The sequence below is a fragment of the Penicillium riverlandense genome (assembly GCF_028828495.1).
Source record: "Penicillium riverlandense strain IBT 135883 chromosome Unknown utg000003l_segment0_segment0, whole genome shotgun sequence".
NCBI lineage: Eukaryota > Fungi > Ascomycota > Eurotiomycetes > Eurotiales > Aspergillaceae > Penicillium > Penicillium riverlandense.
In genome coordinates, this window is record NW_026643196.1 from 1,518,185 (window position 1) to 1,536,181 (window position 17,997).

Sequence of the window (17,997 nt, forward strand, 5' to 3'; positions counted from 1 at the left end):
CAAAAACAGCAGTCCCGTGGGACATGTACACGCATCGCTCCTGAAAAACATCCGTCCGTATGTATGCCGGGATCAAATCAAACAAAAAGCCCGCTGAACAGAAAGCAAAGCCAAAAAAAAAGGGTATTAATCGGACACCGACCATGTTCATCATGTAGGAGGATCACCATCATATGGCGGGGATGGTGATACCGCTGTTGTCAAGATTCATCATCTCTTTCTTCTGCCGTTCCAGAAGATCCCAATCAATCCGCACGCCCTTGATCCCATCATCATCATTATTCTGGATCTCTTCCGGGATATCCATCCACGCTGCGGTCGCCTCGATAGCCGCGTCGTCCCATGTTCCATCGAAACCACTCAAAATCACCGGCTCTTTGGGTTCGCCGCCTTCCGGAGGAGTCAGCGTCGCCAGGTTGATATCCCAGGAGTCTGGGGTATCTTCTTCCTGGCCCTTCGAGAACATGTCTGCATTCAGGAACTCCTCAAACGGATCGTAGCCCAGGCTAGGCAGCGTCGTACTCTGGAAATTGGAGAAGGTATCGTGGAGCGTTTCCAGGGAAATGGCAGAATCCGCCCAGAGATCTTTCGCTTCGGCCTCGGGCTCTTTCTTCTCATCCTTGCTAGGCGACGATTTCGCAGGTGAAGGACCAAGAGTCTTGCCAGGCGGCTGCCGCGGAGTGAGCTGCTGGGCAGAGACCGCCGGAGAGGGCTTTGCGCCGATTTGGCTCGTGACACGGGCAAGTGGTGTAGTGTTGGCAGTCACAGGAGTAGCGATCCCCTGCTTCGCCGGAGAAGCCATAGCCTTACTGGTGGCTACCGCAGGGACAACGGTAGTCCCGGGCTGGACTTCGTCTGTCTTAGTCTCGAGGCCAATTGCGAAGCTGTCGAGCGCAAACTGAAGAGGGTCGTCAATATTCTCGACCTCCGGCAAGTGGATCTCCTCAATATGCTTGTCCAGAGCAGCTTGAGTGGCGAAGCCCTGGAAGTGGTGTTGACACTCGGGCACGCTGCACTTGAAAGCACCCGCGAGGGCTGCGGCTGTGGACTTTGCCTCCGCAACCGCCTTTTGGTACTTGGCGGCAGCGGCGGGCGGCGCGCTGACATTTTGAACAGGCGAGGCACTGGGACCGGCCTGTGATTGTTTTCTCTTCTTGGGCGGGGGCAGCTTAAGTTTTTCCTGGGAGAGTCCGCCCGGTCCGTAGGCATGAGGAACTCCCTGGGGAGATGGGGCTCCAAACGGCGCAGGTGCAACAGCACCCGACTGGCTTGAGGCACGTCGAGCGCGCTGGAGAGCCTCTTCCTGTTGCTGCAGTTGTTGCAAGTTACTCGCGTTCAGCGCGGGCATGTTGGCTTGCGCATTCTGCGCAGTGGTGGCGGAAGCCTGGGAAGCGTTTTTCTGCTGCTGGCTGACACGGGCAATCATCGCATGGAACAGCTTCCGGATGAAAAGGACCGCACCAGACACATAATCTGGAGTGACGGTAAACTGATCATTAACCACCCAGTCCTGAGAGGGCTTAAATTGCCGCATGAGTTGGATGCGCTAGATCCAGTTAGTCAAATAAGGGACTATTGAGAAGAACAGAACATACCATGGCAAGCAGATTCCGGACGTTCTTCTCCTGGCCCGGCATCTTTGCAAACCATTGCACCAAAGTATCCAATCTACCCAGCACGTCCAAAGAATCACGCAGCTGCTGGCTCATGGCAGCCTTCTGTTCTGGGGAAACAGCGATAGGCTGCGTAGATGGTGCGTTCTTTGAGATTTCATTGTAGACCTCCATAACCTTCGGAGGCAAGTTGTTGTTCCAGGCCTCTTCCGCAGCCGCCCTGCTGGGAACTGGACCGCGTGCCTGACTCTGCTGTTTCCGCAGATGGGCCTCAATCTGGGCCCGCTGCTGGGGGGGCATCGCCGCAAGCTGTTCACGCGTCAAAGGCATGTTCGGCTTGGGAGGTCCGGTTGGCTGTGCAAGTGGAGCGGCCGCGGGCTGAGGCTGTTGTGGGGTTGTGTCGGGAGTATCATCTGCATGAGCCCTCTTCTTGGCGTTTGTTTTCGCGGCTGTCTTCTTGGTTGTTGCCGCCTGGCCCTTCGCATTTGACACTTGCGGGCCACTAGGAGTCGGTTGAGGCTGCGGCGGAGCACTCGGTGGTTTGGCTTGCGGTGTGGCTTGAGGTGCGGATATCGGGGGCTGCGGAGCACCTTGAGTCTGCGGCATACTCCCATCAAGTTGAGCAGCTCGGGCCTGCGCCGCCTGCATAAGATGCTTTTGGCGATTCCGGTTTAGCAGCTCGCGGATCTGCGCATCGGTAAAGCTGGCGGCTTGCGGTCCCAACTTCGCGCGAGCCATCTGAATTTCCTGGGCGGTAATTGGCCGCATCTGAGGCATATTAACCGGCGGCTGTGGCTGACCAGGTGGGAACCCCGTAGCGTTCGGCATCTGGCCCGGTTGGCCAGGTTGGCCCTGGAAACTGTTGGCTGGTACCTGAGCATTAGGGTCTTTCGCCCGAGCATTGACAATCTGGGCGAGATGAAGTTTCTGAAGCATCATCAGCTTGGGTAGATCCACACCATTGGCCACCTGTGGGTTCGAAGCGACCCATTGCTTCAACTGTCCCCAAGTCTTGATGTGTTTCGGAACTGGTACTTGAGTGTTGTTCAGAATGGATGGCGGGTAATACGTGCGATCCATATCCTTTGCCTGCTCGGGACTCATCTCCCCACCATTGTTGTGTTGACGCAGTAGCTGGTGCTTGTAGAACTCACTCTGGCGTTGCTGCTGCTGTCTCTGTTGTGCTGACAGTTGCTGGCCCTGGGCTGGGTTCATTCCCTGCGCCATATTCATAGATCCTTGCATTCTGAGGTTGTTACCCATCTGACCGTTCATCATTTGGCCCTGGCCTGGCTGTTGACCGATGTTCTGCTGAGCGGCATTCGCTCGGGCCATGTTGTTCGCCATGGCGACACGTCGCTGGTTCATCAAGAAATTGTTCAGTTGCTCATTTGACATCTGAGAAAGCTGTTCCTGAACCTGCGGCGGAAGACCTGGGGGGATTTGCGGCCGATTTTGCATGCCCGGTTGTTGGGGTCGAGAAGGAGGTCGAGCTTGAGAGGGCATCTGACCGGTTGGAGAGATCTGGCCCGGAGCCATAGGTTGATTCAGCATCGGCATGACAGGGCTTTGCTGTGGGAGCTGTGCCTGCGCTTGGGTAGCATTCTGCCCTGACATGGCCATTTTCTGAGCTTGGGCGCGTGCCTGAGCCTGGGCCTGAGCCTGATACTGCGCTCGATCCTGGGGGACATTGGCGCCACCCTGCAGGTGCTGCTGGGCAAGGAACTGGGGGTTGTTCATGTTTTGTTGCTGCTGCTGCTGCTGCTGCTGTTGTTGTTGTTGCTGTTGCTGCTGTGAAAACATGTTTTGATTGTTTGGGAAAGGTGCCTGACTGATCTGAGTCGAACTGGCAGGCACCACGAGCTGACCAGCTTCCTGTGAGCGCAAACCATCTGCCTGCTGCCCCTGGATGTTCTCCACATTGCCAATGAACGATTCGACACCCTGCCCTTGGCCTTGGCCCTGGTTTCCCGGGAACGCCGAGTTGCGCTGAAGATTCATCATGTTCTGGAACATTTGACGCTGCTGAGGATTCATCATCGGATCGTTGGCCATCATTGCAGGGTTATTAGGATTATTGGGGTCTCGGCCCATTTCCATTCGTTGGCGGCGATGTCTTCTCAGTTGATTCAGCGCCTGAGAGCGGAAGAAATAGGTCATTGGGTCCATTTGCTTTCGAGCGAGATACTGCCGCTGGTCCGGAGTCATGTTGGAGAGGTTCAACTTGATCTTCTCCATGTCCTCCGGGGAGGTCTTGGCCAGCATCTGATTTGCCATGCGAGAGACGTGCTCGAATTCTTGGGCCGAGAGCGTGTTGAGGTCATCTGGGAGTGGAACGCCGCCATTTTGGGGGCGCTGCTGCGCCCGCTGTTGCTGCTGCATCATCGCGGACTGTTGTTGCTGGCGCTGTTGCATCGCTGCCTGCTGGCTCATATTGTTCATCCCCATCATCAAGTTCTGTTGACCAGGGATAGGAGACGTTTGGAGGCCCTGGTTCATCTGCTGCTGTTGGAAATTGCCCTGGTTCTGGTTGGGCACATTTCCCCCTTGGGGCATCATCCCACTTTGGTATGCGACCGCGGCTTGCCGTTGTCGGGTGTCTTTGATATGAAGGAGCTTTTCGGTGCATTCGTGATCGTAGTCAACCTAGTACCTCTGGTGTTAGCAAAGCACCAAACAAGGGGATGTCATCATGACTAACCTTCTCAGCGGCTTTCTGGAACGCCTTGTGTTCGAAGCTCAGTGCAGCCTGCGCCGCTGACTGGAGGTCGATACGGGGTTGGATCAGGCGGAGGGAGGTAATCCTAGAAAGAGTCAGAGACAGGCGAAAGCTTTCCTCGAAGCCAAACTCACATCTGGTAGACATTCATCGCGCGGACCTTGATCGGGACTTCGGCCTTCCAACCCGTCCACGTTCCCTGATTGTGCAGCGCCTGGGCGACATGATTCATGATCACCTGCGAGCTCTCCGGCTTCGGCGGCGGCACCTGGCCTGGTTTAACCATGTTAGTCGGCACGCCGCCGCCCGCGTTGAAGTTGGCGGGATTCATGGCAGAAGCCCCATTAACGGGGGGGATCAGGAAGCAATCCGCGAAGAAGTTCGGTGTCGGTCAGCATTCGCCAAGTTGTCCGGACGCGACGATAATGAGAAGAAGAGGAAGTCGCAGATCGGCGTGGAAAGAAAAAGTTGAAAAAAGAAGCGAAGGGCGTATCGGGGTGGACCGCGGTGATTTCGAGTCGATCAGGGAGGGTGGGGATGGATCGCCCTGACCGGAGGACAGGAGAGTGGAGGAGCAACGAGCGACCGCGCGGAAAAGCAAGGCGTTCGGGCAGCGAGAGTCGATTGGCTGCAGGTCGCTGGTCAACGCCTAGGGTGTGGCGTGCGACGAATGAGAAGGCCGCGCGCGCGAGTCCCAGGGTGGATGAGGATCTGTGACAGGGATGCTGCAGCTTTTCAAGTCGCACCTGCTTGCTGCAGAAAGAGAAGCAAGAAGAAAGAGGAAGAGGGGAGATGGCTGGGGGGAAGAGAGAGACACGAGATGCGGGTGTTTCAGTGCGGGTGCACAGATAAGAAGCGGTCTGCGTTGGGGGTTGATGGGGGGTCGACGAATAAAGGAACTGGCCCCGGGGACAATAATCATCAGTTGGGGGACAAAATCATGATGATGATGGTGGTGGTGGGCTTATTGGGGGCAGTAAGTCCGACGAGAGAGAAAACGGGAAAACGAGGATGATGGCAGCAGTCACGAGGCTCTGGCCGTTACACGGCGGAGTCTACATAGGGGGAGAGAGAGACAAAGCGAGACAAGCGTCGTCATACCCCTTGAGAGGTCCAGCTGCGAGGGCTAGAGGGTGGAGGCACTATTATCTATTAGTCTGATTAGTATTATGAGCTACCATCTCATAGTTATGATTATTTTGTAGTCCTACGAAGTACCGGTTGAACTTGTACCTATAGTTGTCGGTAGTCGCTGAATGCGGCGCCTGTCCCCACCCCCCGTCACTAAGCCGGTGTGCCTGGCGTCCATTTCGTAGTCAGCCTTCTTCTTCCCAACTCTCCCTCCTCAACACCCATTCGCCGCTGTCCTTCCCAACATCACCACCCGCCTTGACCACGGTGAATGTGTAGTCGCTCCGCCATGCTGCATTGATTTCTTTCGCCTCGTCACTCTTTTCCCCCCGACTCTCTCTCCCTGACCATGTTCTCCGTCTCGGTCTCGCCCATCTCGGTGGGCTCCAACGTCTTCTTCACCTTCGCCCTCGTCTTCATCTCCGCCCTGGTATTACTTCTGCTGCGACGCTTCTTAACGCTGCGCGCTACTCCCGCCTACCTCATCCTTCCCATCTTTCTCGCCCTCGCCCTCCCTGCCAGCGTCGTGCTCCTCGTCCCCATCGATCTTGCATCAAGTTCGCGCAATGGCTCTGGCCCCAAGGCCATCTGGCTGCCAGATCGCATGGTTCTGGTATGCTGGCGGATTGCCTATTGGCTGATCTTCGTCCTGACCTGGTGAGTGCGCCGCTGTTCTGTGGCGAGATGTCTGGGTCACTAATCATTCGCAGGGTTATCCTTCCGCTCCTCGGCGAGTACGTCGACTCGGGCTATCGCGAACCCAGGGCCCGTATCATCTACTCCCTTCGACAAAATGCCCGATACCAATTGATCGTCCTCTGCTGTGCGACAGTGGGGCTGATTTACATCTCGATCCAAATCAAATTCGATTTTACCTCCATCAAAGGTCTTGTCATGGCGCTGGCATACGTCTGGGGTCTCGTGCTCGCCATCTATCTCATGGGCCACGGTTTGGTGTCTATCCCGCGCAATCTCTTCCGCAACGCCAACGTGAGCGGTCGTTTGCGGAGAATTCAGGCCCACGCGCCCAAGGTGCACGATCGTCTGATGGACGCGGTCAATGAGTTGGAAAGCCTGGAATCGCAAGTCAACCAGTTGCAGCAGCGTAAAACGGGCACCGCTCGTGATTTTCAGGAGTGGATCGAAGAACTCGGCGAAGGCGCTGGTGCAACGGACGTGCGGGCCCCAATCCTCGAGTCCCCGGACACGACCAGCACGGTTCCCTCCGTCATTACCGAGCGCTATCTGGCCGATTTGACTCGCCGTCTACAGCGTGCTCGACACATGAAGGCTCGGTTTGTGGATGAATGGGATCGCCTCGTCCAGACTGCGGCCGACTTGCAGACCATCATCAACTCGGCTGCCTCCAAGAAACTTGATTTCGGTTCCTCGGCCCGTCGGTCGTCTTTCCTCCCCCGAGTCAAGCTTCTGACACCCTACATGCGGTATCAAGTCTACTCGAACGTCATTCCTACGGTCAGATTGATATTCGGTGCGGTCTTCGCTGGTGCATCTGTCTGCATTATCTGGTCTGAACTGATCAAGTCTGTGGCGCCTCAAATATCCATCATCAGCTTGACTATTGTGCCGAACTGGAAGGATCCGAAACCCGTTGGCTTTGGCGGGCAGGTGACTGCATCTGCCTGGCTGTTGTACATGTGCTCCGCGGCCCTGGTGGGTGTCAACGACGCCAAGGTTTGGGGCAACCGGGCTCTTGTTCGCCGCAATACCTACGGCGAGAGTGCATGCTGGTATGCGAGTCTGGTGGCTCGGCTTACCGTGCCGATCGCCTACAACTTTTTAACATTCTTGCCGAAAGACTTCCGCCAAAACACGACCTTTTACGAGTTCCTCGGCAAACTCATCAACCTGACGCGCCTCGGCAAAGGATTCGATTTTATCTTCCCCATGTTCATTCTCTTGCCCGTGTGCGGGACGTTCTTCAACTGGTATGGCCGCATCAAGAACATTTTCGGGTTCGCTCTTGCAGAGGACGAAGAGCTCCACGATGTGGAGAACAACCCGTCCGGGTACGGTCTGGGCGGCTGGCGCGAGGGGCGGGATCTGATCGACCGTGAGCTCAATGGATTCGGCTCTCTAGCCGTCTCCTCCCGCGGCACCCGCTCGACCTGGGCGTCCGACTTAAGCCCTGGAGGCTCTCGCGGCTCATCCTCGTCGCGGCTGCGCGTCCCCCAGTCTGAGTCTTCCGAACCGGCCCGACGAACGGTCGCTGCGCCTACGGTCATTGAGGGTGAAGAAGAGGACGAGAACTTCTTCCAGTCCTTCGCCCACCGTGTGCGCAATACCTTTGAGACTGCCAACCCGCCCCAGTGGCTGCAAAGAGATCAACTCCGGCTCCCGCGCTGGATGTCCGGTGACAATACCACTACCGAAGAAGGTGGTGTCAACAGACTGTTTGGTGGCCGGGCTGTGCCTGGACGCCTGCGATTAGGTTAGGGGGTGGCATGTTTGGTGTCAACTGCTGGCCAGTGTATATTAATAGCGACTATCTTCCTGTACATAGTCCGTTTCTTTTGTTGATTGATTGGCATTGTTGGAGATTGTTGCCACCAATCGTACGATATTGTAGGAATCAATCCTGATGCTGTGCAACTCTATATACACCACCCGCTAACACTATGTGGGAGTCTCTCCTCGACCTCCCTCTAGTGCGGAGACATTATAACTGCATCCCACTCTGGACGTGGGAGATCCACCCCCACGACCCGCCAACCCATGGAATCCGGAACAGTTACATCTACAAGCAGTCTAGGGCACCTGTCGATCTCAACCAAGACCCCCCTTGCGTGTTAAAATATAAGACAAGCCCACATCCCACCCGCCTCTGCGTCTCACGCCAAACCCCCAAGGAAACCAACCCCTCCAAACCACCTCTCCAACACCACCACCACCATCAACAGCCCAAAATGGATCCCCCCAAAGTCGGCGACAGAATCGACACGATCGACACTCCCTCAATGATCGCAGACCTTGACCTCGTCGACGCAAATCTCAAAAAACTAATGGGCAAGCTCCTCCCAACGGGTCTGAACATCCGCCCGCATCTCAAGACAACCAAGAGCGCGATCCTCGCGCGGAAGATGAATGCCGCAGGCGCGAAGGGCGTCTGCGTTGCGAAAGTGAGCGAGGCGGAAGTAATTGCCGCGACGGGGTTTGACGACCTGCTTATTACGTGCGAGATCGTTGGTCCCGCGAAAGTGAGGCGGCTTGTGGAGCTGTTCCGCAAGCATCGCGGTATCAGGACGGTGGTTGATAGTGAGGTTGGGGCGAGCGCGATCAACGATGCACTCGCGCGGGAGGGGATTGAAGAGCCGATTTCTGTGCTGATTGATCTGGATGTTGGACTTCATCGCACGGGCGTTCAGCCTGGTGAGCCGGCTGTTGCACTGGCGAGGCATGTTATGGGGTTGAAGCACCTCAAGCTTATTGGTGTGCAAGGGTACGAGGGCCATCTGCAGCACCTGCACGACTACGAAGACCGCAAGGCGCAGTGTCTGGCGTCGATGAAAATCCTCACTGAGACGGCGGAGGCCCTGCGGAAGGAAGGATGTGATATCCAAGTTGTGACCACCGGAGGGACAGGCACGGCCGAGTTCTGCGCCACCGTGCCTGGAGTGACGGAGTTGCAGCCTGGCTCGTTTATCTTCATGGACACGGACTACCGGAACGCCGTGGGCACGTTCTACTCCAACAGTCTGACCATCTTGTCGACTGTGATCAGCAAGCAGGGCCCGCGGTGCGTGACTATCGACAGCGGACTCAAGTCCTTGACGACGGATAGTGGGTTGGCGGAGTGCAAGGATTCCCGGTATGAGTATGGTGTACTGGGGGATGAGCATGGGTCGCTGAGTTGGGAGGAGGGGACCCCGGATCTGAAGGTTGGGGATCGCGTTGAGATGGTTCCGAGTCATATTGATCCCACGGTCAATCTGCATGACTTCTATTATGCTTACCGTGGCGGTGTCATTGAGGAGATTTGGCCAGTTGATTCGAGGGGGAAAGTTCAATAGTGTAAAAACATGTTCTGGTTCATATAGACGGCGTTGGTTCGGAAAATATCAAATAAGAGCTTCTGGCATGAATTCCATGCACTACCCCTCGCACCTCAATCAACGATCGTAATTGATTGTAGTAATTGCGAAGAAAAAGTCCCTTTACAGGCTTTAGGGGAATGAATAATCCGTTATTCGAGAAATGTGCCGAGCACGTGGGGATATATCTCCCTTGCATCTTCCTCTCCAGCCAATATCAAACCCTTGACTATCGTCACCGAGGGCCGCAGTGACGAAGCATATCCCTTGTCCAGGTGATCCTTCATATCGCACCTTTCAGCCCACCCTGATCTCTCTAATCATTCCCCCAGATCCTATCAGTCATGACACCCATCGGCCCATACTTCCCTGGCTCCAGCAACAGACCGGGATCGACTCGATCAATGGCACTACCCAGTTATACCAATCCCAACCCACATCTGTTCCGCTCGTCTGCACACCCATTGACTCATTCGTCGCCGAGACATTGGACGACAGATTGCCCACGGTGCCAACGCTATCACAAAGGTTTTCAGGAGGATGTTGTTGTTGAGACAGGGCTGTCAGACAGGAAACGAGGGACGTAAATGTCATGCTTTGCGGCTTTGTATGCTCCAAGGTGCAGCGAGAGTTGTTGACGTTGTAAATAGAGAACTAGGTCGAAAGGCAGCTGGGCGTCCACTCTTGTGGTTGAGAGCTCTTCTGGGCTGTTCTGGACGGCATTGGTGGAAGCATGCCTTGCTATATCTCCAGCAGAAAGCCTGCCCGGTAATCTGCCCAAATATACTGACATCCGGTCTGCCAATGACGCTCACCACCTCTTGGGCGCGGAGATCTCGACCCGCGAAAATGAAGCAGATACAGTTTCTTTGCCCCTCCGTTGCTGGATGGCTTTGATTCCGGTGCGGTCAGTGACCGTAGTCGCATTGATGATGTTATCAAAAGCCTCGTCTTCACTGCCTGCAGATCCGGATTCTGCATCTGAATCGACGTACAAGGGTTCAGGTGGCGCAATCTTTTCCGGCTGTTGTTTATCCGACTGGGACGGGTTCTGGAATGCTTTAGAACTGAGGATTTTGCGGCGAATCTCTGCCATCTGCTCTTCGTCCTCGGAATCATCGGAGATTGCAAACGGATCCTTGTCGGCATCCTCCTCTTCCTCGTCCTCGTCCTCCTCTTCATTATCGTCACTGCCTTCATCTTCGCTGCCATCCTCGTCTCCGTCTGAGTCTTTCTCCGCTGGTCTGCGATTGGTATTCCCGACAGTCCACATATCATCGGCCCCCTCTACACGACTTTCTTCATATTCCCGTTCGATCTTGGCGAGCCATTCCTCCTCTGTCCTTTTGACGTCTTCTTCTGTTTCGCAGGCGGCGTAGCGGTTCAGGAGTTCCGAATTGATATCGAGGAAAGCCTCGCCATACCGGAAGTTCTTCAAGACATCCTTGGCCCAGTCTGGGTGACCACAGATGTAGAAACAGGCGGCCAACGCTTCAACACAGTTCAGTCGCCATGGTTTTCCGTAGTTGACCGTATTCGCAGCGATCAGATAGGGCACTGCGGCGAGTCAGCATTGTCGGTGATGTGCAGGCAAGAAGGAACATACACAGTCGTTCACATTTCCCACCAATCCGCGACCATGGCACTTCCTTGACTCGCACCCAGGAGCATTCCACCACTGCGGCACCATGCTGTTCCATGATTTCGCGATCGGCGGGGGATATGACTCTTTTTGCATTCGGGCTGGTAGTCACGAACTTGTTAGAATAATACCTCGACACGGGACACAGTCTGAAATGAACGTACGAGACAACCACGCCCGGGGATCGCTGGCCAATATGAAGTTCCCGCATCAGACCCAGCTTCATCAATTTCTTTCCCGAGCATCGCTTCGGGTCGCAATGGCCCATATCCCAGCAGGCCGCCTTGTACTCTGGGCGCGAGGATTCCCGCTCACCATCGCGGGGAACTTTGGGGCGCGGATTGGAGAATTTCTTGCCTCCTCGGGCAAAGTTGTCTTTCTTGTGTCGGACCATGGCGGGTGACGATGATGATGTGTCGTAGTTATTGGTGTTGAGAAAAGAAAATGCGGCGGGCGCCACACGTGCGAGACTAGTTAGGTCACTCTCCGCCTTCAGCTTCACAGCCTCTCGACACGTTTTGGTTCACTCGACATCTGCTCTTGTACTATCAGCGCCGCTTTTCTTTCCCGTGTCTTTTCTTTTATTTTTCTTTTTGTTTGTCCTTTCCTGTCGCCACCCTGGAGGCTACGTCAGCACGCATGGCGGCAAGGGACCGCTTCGGTCCTTTCGCTGAGCCAGGACTGACCCCGCTGCAGCGCGCAATTCGTGAGTCTACTTGCTGCTCTTCGGAATGGCAAATCTAAGAAGATTCCCTCGTTCCTTCCATAGGCAATGCGTGCGATCCACAGAACTACGAGCCTAATCTGGCCCTGAACCTCGAGGTCGCCGACTTGGTGAACACCAAGAAAGGCAACGCGTGAGCTGCACCTTGTCATACCCGTCCCGCCGGATCGCATATTTACATTTCGATAGGCCCCGAGAATCGGCGTTCGACATTGTCCATCTCATCAACTCCCGAAACCAAAATGTTGCATTGCTGGCGTTGGCGGTACGTTTTCCCGGACAGCAAGCGGGGAGGGGCGAGGCTGACGACTGGCACCTTTAGCTGCTCGACATCTGCGTCAAGAACTGCGGATACCCGTTCCATCTCCAGATTGGCACAAAAGAGTTCCTAAATGAGTTGGTCCGGAGGTTCCCCGAGCGGCCGCCAATGCGCCCCTCGAGGGTGCAACATCGCATCCTGGAGTCGATCGAGGAATGGCGGCAGACCATCTGCCAGACGTCGCGATACAAGGAGGACCTGGGCTTCATCCGGGATATGCACCGGCTTTTGCTGTATAAAGGCTACGCTTTCCCGGAAGTTCGTCGGGAGGATGCTGCCGTACTGAACCCGAGCGATGTATGAACCACTTTGAACCTGCGAGTGCGGGCCCACAACTGACCTGTCTAGAATCTACGATCGGCCGAGGAAATGGAGGAAGAAGAGCGGGAAGCGCAGTCAGCGAAGCTCCAAGAGCTGATCCGGAGAGGCACTCCCGCCGACCTCCAGGAGGCAAACCGTCTGATGAAGGTCATGGCGGGCTTCGACAACCGGCACAAAACCGACTACCGAGCAAAGGCAGCGGAGGAGGTGTCCAAGGTACAACAGAAGGCCAGGATTTTGGAGGAGATGCTGCAGAGCGGAGAGGGAATCCCCGAGGGCGACGTCTTCGAGGTGGGAGCGTTCTATTTACGGTCCTATGTGGCATCGCTGACAGGGTAATAGGAGCTGGCGAATGCCTTGCAAAGTGCCCACCCCAAGATTCAAAAGATGTGCGAGGAAGAATCGGACGACCCGGAGGCCGTTCACAAGCTACTAGAGATCAACGACAGCATACACCGGACTATCGAGCGGTACAAGCTGGTCAAGACGGGCGACTTGGATGCAGCATCAAAAATCCCCAAAGGCACTCTGGGTACCACGACTGGGGTCTCGAAGAATGCGAACAATGAGCTCTCTCTGATTGATTTCGATCCTGAACCCAGCGCGATCGGCAATGCAGCGGAAGCAGCCCAGGGCGGTAGCTCGTTAGAAAACGACCTCCTCGGCCTTTCGATGGACGATCAGGTTCCAGCAGCCGGTGGTGGAATCTCACTAGGACCATCCAGTAAGTTGTCTTGGTCTGCATCGAAGATTGTCACTGACCTTTTCCAAGTGAGCATCCCGTCGATCCAATCCAGCTCGATGACTCCTCCACAGCAGGCTCCGGCGGCGTTCAAGCCCAACTACGATATCCTTGCAGGCATGAGCTCGTCGCGACCAACCTCTCAGTCGTCATCTCCTGCTCCCCGTGCATCTCCCCTCCCTCCATCCCAGGCCACTCCTCCACCACCTGCGGCAGACCCATTTGCATCGTTGGTTTCTGCCAGCCCACGGCCTGGAGCCAGCCCTTTCCCAGCACCGGCCGCCACGGCCCCCGCTGCTTCGGGCTCCTCCGCTCTGCTCGACCTGGTGGGGACCCAGCAACCTGCCAACCAGCCCACGGCAGCGGCCGAAGATGACGAGTGGAACTTTGCGTCCTCCCTGCCGCCAAGCAGTGCGCTCCCCACATCGAACAGGGTCCAGGTTCTCGACTCACAGCTCCGCGTCGATTTTGCGGTACGACGACTGCCTGGACAGCCGCGTCAGATTCAGATCGCGGCTGTCTTTTCCAACACGACCAGTCAACCGATTAGCGAGCTGCATTTCCAAGTTGCAGTAGAGAAGGTGAGTGTTCCATTTTTGTGTCTTCTGATGGAGTTTAACCGCATCTCTAGTCATACACGCTACAGCTTCGGCCGCAGTCTGGCCGAGACATTGCGGCCATGCAGCAGAATGGTGTGCAGCAGGATATGCTCCTGGAGGGTATCGATCCAGGGAAAGGAAACTCGGTGAAGCTTCGGTTCAGGGTGTCCTACAAGGTAGGAGCCTCGGCTCATGAAGAACAGGGAATGGTGCCATCGCTGGGTATTTCGTAGAGGCTTCTCTCCTTGTGACATTTTACTCGCTACGATATGTCTCGGCCGGTTCATAGCAGGACTGTTTTTGGTGGATCCGTCTTTCGCTACCCTCGACGCTCCATTCTCCCCGTCGTTTCCCCCTTGAAAATCTTAGCGTGTGCCCATACTTTGTCTATAAAGATTTCTCATTCTCTCTCCCTCCCATTGCCACCTCAACCACTCACGTATTTTCTTTTTCTTGATTCTGTTCCGTGTACACTTCGTCTCTGGCTTGGACCTTCTTCCGTCCATTCGACTACGTAAGAAAAAAAACATCACCCAACCGCTATCACCCAGGGCACAAAGCACCATGGAAATTCGCCAATTCTCCGAACGAACAAGACAGAATACGAGCCACAGCTCCTCCCCGAGTGCTCAGCCTCCCCCGGAATCGCCGTCAACCATGCCACATTTACCCCAGGGACATCTTCCCGCCATAGTAGAATCCGATGTCGATCACTCCTTGCTCGGCAGCAGATCCAATGGCAATGGCAAGTTAGATCCTGACTAAGTTCCCCTACGCAACAGGCAGGTGACTCGAGTGAAGCCCTTGGCGCCAACTCCTGGTAAATTTCCCCAAGGGGAAATTTTGCCATTGAGGCTGGTCTCGACCCGTGGATCCGGCGGATTTCCTGTTCGGGGTATCGCTGGATGATCCTCGTGCAGTATCGGAGCCAGCCCTCAAGAAAAGCGGAACGTGTTTCCGCTAGGGGGCTAGAATCTCTCTTATAGATGATAAGCTATGCTGTGGTGGAGATGATCTACCGGACGGCATATAGTCCCGACAGTAGCATGTAGCTGTGTACGTATACCCGATGCCATTTTACTACAGTATTTTTCTTCCTTGCTCTCTACCTTGTACAACCACCTACCCAGACAGACAACACCAGCAGAAAAGATCCTCCCCCTCGCAATCGCAAGAACTGGGAAATGCCAAGTCAAGCCATGGGGGTGGCGAGATTGGTGCTCGAACATGCCCTATTGGGTTTAGACCTCGGCCGGGGGTTGATAAGATAAGTCGCGATGGGGCTTCTTAAGACCCGCTCACATTTACCGACATACTTCTAGACCTGCCTGCTTCAACTGCCACGGTCCTCCGTATAGCCGAACACGAGTCTCGGCCTCGATCTCCCACCGATTAGCTTCACATTCGCCAGTAGGAAAGACTTGCGGACAAGATCGCAGTTTTCGTCTTGTTTGGGTCGCAGTCCGGTCGTCCGAACTTTTGCCGTTGTAAATAACCGATTATTCTACGTACCCGATCGCCTTAGCCACCCACCAGGTAGGTTACCCCTGCAGGCGATTTCCTGCAGGAACACACTTAATTTTACACTTAGTTTTGCGTGCAGAAGCGAGTATATTTTTTTGTTCTTTTTTTGGGGAACACGTATTCACTCCCAGTAGATTGTACGCTGGTATTTTCCCGACCTAGGCTGCAGGATCTGGTTCGTTGGAGGCCGGATCTATATCGCGATCCATGCAAATATTAGTTGACGGAACCGCAAAGTCACCGCAGATCATCAAATGAATCTGACGGGCGAATGAATGCCAGCCAGATTCTCCGCTGAAGGCTCTGAAAGTCATCCATTTCCGGCGTGATCAAATTCGTCCACGCCTGCTCTATCCGGGCCGTTCACGTGATTTTACCTACTTCTTCAGGCGAAATGCTTCGAGCGCTAAAATTGCATGGGGCAGAACTGCCCGAAGCCAATACGAGCGAAAAAAAAAATTTCGTTCTTCGTGTGTTTGGCTGCACGTTCAGGGTGCACTACTACATGCACGGTTCAGGAAGAAGATCAGCCATGTTCGATCGGAATCTGGAGTAGCATCGCGATCGATCCCCCCACTCTAGGGAAAGGTGCTTGGTCTAGACCGGCCCGACCAGCCTGACATGGCAGCAGCTGTCTTCACCACCACCACAGCCTAGAGCTGTCCACTGTACACACGCCAACGCTGCTATCAGTGGGAGAATTTTCCGGGCCTAGCCCGACGGCACTGACTGGACTAACTTCATATTGCTGGAGGGCGTGGCGCTATCGACTGGACTGGCCGTGACCCTGATGGACCGGCGGAGCCACTCCCAGACCCATGGCTTACCTCCGAACGAGACTTTTCTTCGGGGCCCAAACTATGATCGCCCGGGTTCCATGGATGCCCTGCAAGCTTTTCTGACGAGGGCTGGGAGGGCCTGACAGCTAGCTAATGCGCCCCCGCCAACATACGTTTGGCTCCCTCTCTCTCACCCCCCACCCACGACTGGATCTATTTAACGTCCCTCGCCCCCCTGCCTCCTCGGAAATATATTGGCCATCCTATTTTGTCTCAAGTCACTCAAACCTGGCCCATTCTTTCATAATCTAATCTGAAAAGATGGCATCGCGGGATCTAGATCAAGATATCGCTCCCATCCCCCGCTCGCGGGAGGAGAACCAGGAGAGGTATGTGATATATCAGATTTCGCAGTCTTTCAGACACTGACCACGCCTGTAGAGCCTTCATTGCTGCTTCGCGGCGAAAAGATCGCAGCCTGGATGCGCGGCTAGAATCCGCTAACCGGGCCTCGATGCTGCATAAGAAGCGCACAGGCAAGGCCTTCCACATCACCAAGGAGATCGTGGAGAAAGAGGCCATGTACGAAGAAGTCGATGAGCGGTATCAAGAGAAGCGCATCCGCATGCTGCAAGCCCAGAATATGCAGATTGAAGAGCAATTCCACCGCCATTTGCTCGCTGCCTTCGCCGCTCGCGCTAATGGATCCGGATCTCAGGGCTCGTCCATCGCCAGCCGGCGAGCCAGCTTGGCCCCGCGAGCATCAACTGACAGCGGCTCCCGCAAGCTGAGCCTGGACCTGTCCAATCTGCCCACTGCCTTCCCGCACAACATGGACTCAGCTCCCTTCTCGGCGGGCGATGGCTACGTGCTGTCGCCCTCCCAAAGCCACTTTGACGAGTCGTCTTACATGACCTGCTCGGAGGCCTCATATCCCAACATGATGCCCGCCAGCAGTGCCGCCGCAACCCCAGCATACATGGGCCAACAGACCCCGTGGAGCAGCCAAGTACCACCGTCGTGGCCGACACTGCAGCAGCAGCAACAACAACAGATCCCCACTCCGGGACAGACCCCAACCGACAACCAAGCAGTGCAGATGTGGCAGCAGCAGATGATGCAACAGGCTCAGATGCCGGCGGACGCGGCCCAGGCGATCCAGATGCGGCAATTCAGAGACCGACTGGCCTCTGCACCGGAACTGCCCATGCAGCAACCCCAGCAGCAACATCCGTCCGCCCCACCCATGGGCTCGACCGGATCGCTCTCTCACGGACATTCGCGTGGGAAGTCCCATCCCAGCAACACCTTCCACAACCTCCACCTCCTGACCCAGGGCACAAATATTGCTGCCGCTCGCTCGAGCGTCAACTCGCCCAAGGTCGAGTCCCTCACGGCAGAGACCAAGTCCACGCCGGATTTCTGTCCCACGCCCAACACGCCGCTGTCTCCCACGGCGGTGGCGGCGCAGGAGCCTGTTAAGCAGGAGGACGAGGGCATCATGGTCTCGCACGAGGAGTTAGATGCAGACTTCAACGAGTTCAGCCAGTTTGCCCTGGGCCTGGGCAATTCGTCCCACCCGCACCTCGGGGAGCGGGAGCCGTTTGGGTTTGACGAATTTGTCGCCCTTGACGACTTTGCTACGGTTTCTTGTTGATTTTTTACGATTCTGTATATTTCTTTTTTTTTTTTTTTTTTTTGGTTTCTGCCGTGTATATTGCTCCCTGTATCATACCTATCTGTCATTCTTTTATTATTCCCTGGTTTCTTTTGGAGTTGCTGTTTTATTCTCTTGTACCTACCACTGCTCTAGGTACTACTTACTTACTGTC

At 55.4% G+C, this 17,997-nt stretch overlaps 6 protein-coding genes across 6 annotated transcripts; 4 read left to right on the top strand and 2 right to left on the bottom strand.

The window, feature by feature from the left end:
• Positions 1 to 169: 169 nt before the first annotated feature.
• N7474_004251 (uncharacterized protein) lies at positions 170 to 4,663 on the bottom strand (the record flags this gene model as incomplete). Its single annotated transcript, XM_057195666.1, has 4 exons — positions 170 to 1,546; positions 1,596 to 4,259; positions 4,315 to 4,417; positions 4,467 to 4,663. The coding sequence occupies 4 exons, from the start codon at positions 4,661 to 4,663 to the stop codon at positions 170 to 172; spliced, it is 4,341 nt and encodes a 1,446-aa protein (XP_057053062.1).
• Positions 4,664 to 5,812: 1,149 nt separating this feature from the next.
• N7474_004252 (LMBR1 domain-containing protein) lies at positions 5,813 to 7,920 on the top strand (the record flags this gene model as incomplete). The annotated part of the gene is made up of 2 exons (XM_057195667.1): positions 5,813 to 6,120; positions 6,174 to 7,920. 2 exons carry the CDS (start codon positions 5,813 to 5,815, stop codon positions 7,918 to 7,920), a joined length of 2,055 nt encoding a protein of 684 aa, XP_057053063.1.
• Positions 7,921 to 8,390: 470 nt separating this feature from the next.
• Positions 8,391 to 9,494, top strand: N7474_004253 (DSD1 family PLP-dependent enzyme; the record flags this gene model as incomplete). The annotated part of the gene is made up of 1 exon (XM_057195668.1): positions 8,391 to 9,494. One exon carries the CDS (start codon positions 8,391 to 8,393, stop codon positions 9,492 to 9,494), a length of 1,104 nt encoding a protein of 367 aa, XP_057053064.1.
• An 832-nt stretch (positions 9,495 to 10,326) lies between these two features.
• N7474_004254 (ribosome biogenesis TSR3 family protein) lies at positions 10,327 to 11,551 on the bottom strand (the record flags this gene model as incomplete). Its single annotated transcript, XM_057195669.1, has 3 exons — positions 10,327 to 11,072; positions 11,122 to 11,258; positions 11,322 to 11,551. 3 exons carry the CDS (start codon positions 11,549 to 11,551, stop codon positions 10,327 to 10,329), a joined length of 1,113 nt encoding a protein of 370 aa, XP_057053065.1.
• Positions 11,552 to 11,796: 245 nt separating this feature from the next.
• On the top strand, positions 11,797 to 14,095 carry N7474_004255 (VHS domain protein; the record flags this gene model as incomplete). The annotated part of the gene is made up of 8 exons (XM_057195670.1): positions 11,797 to 11,863; positions 11,927 to 12,014; positions 12,071 to 12,146; positions 12,204 to 12,497; positions 12,549 to 12,812; positions 12,864 to 13,245; positions 13,294 to 13,844; positions 13,895 to 14,095. The coding sequence occupies 8 exons, from the start codon at positions 11,797 to 11,799 to the stop codon at positions 14,093 to 14,095; spliced, it is 1,923 nt and encodes a 640-aa protein (XP_057053066.1).
• Positions 14,096 to 16,486: 2,391 nt separating this feature from the next.
• On the top strand, positions 16,487 to 17,822 carry N7474_004256 (uncharacterized protein; the record flags this gene model as incomplete). Its single annotated transcript, XM_057195671.1, has 2 exons — positions 16,487 to 16,554; positions 16,607 to 17,822. 2 exons carry the CDS (start codon positions 16,487 to 16,489, stop codon positions 17,820 to 17,822), a joined length of 1,284 nt encoding a protein of 427 aa, XP_057053067.1.
• Between the last annotated feature and the right edge of the window lie 175 nt (positions 17,823 to 17,997).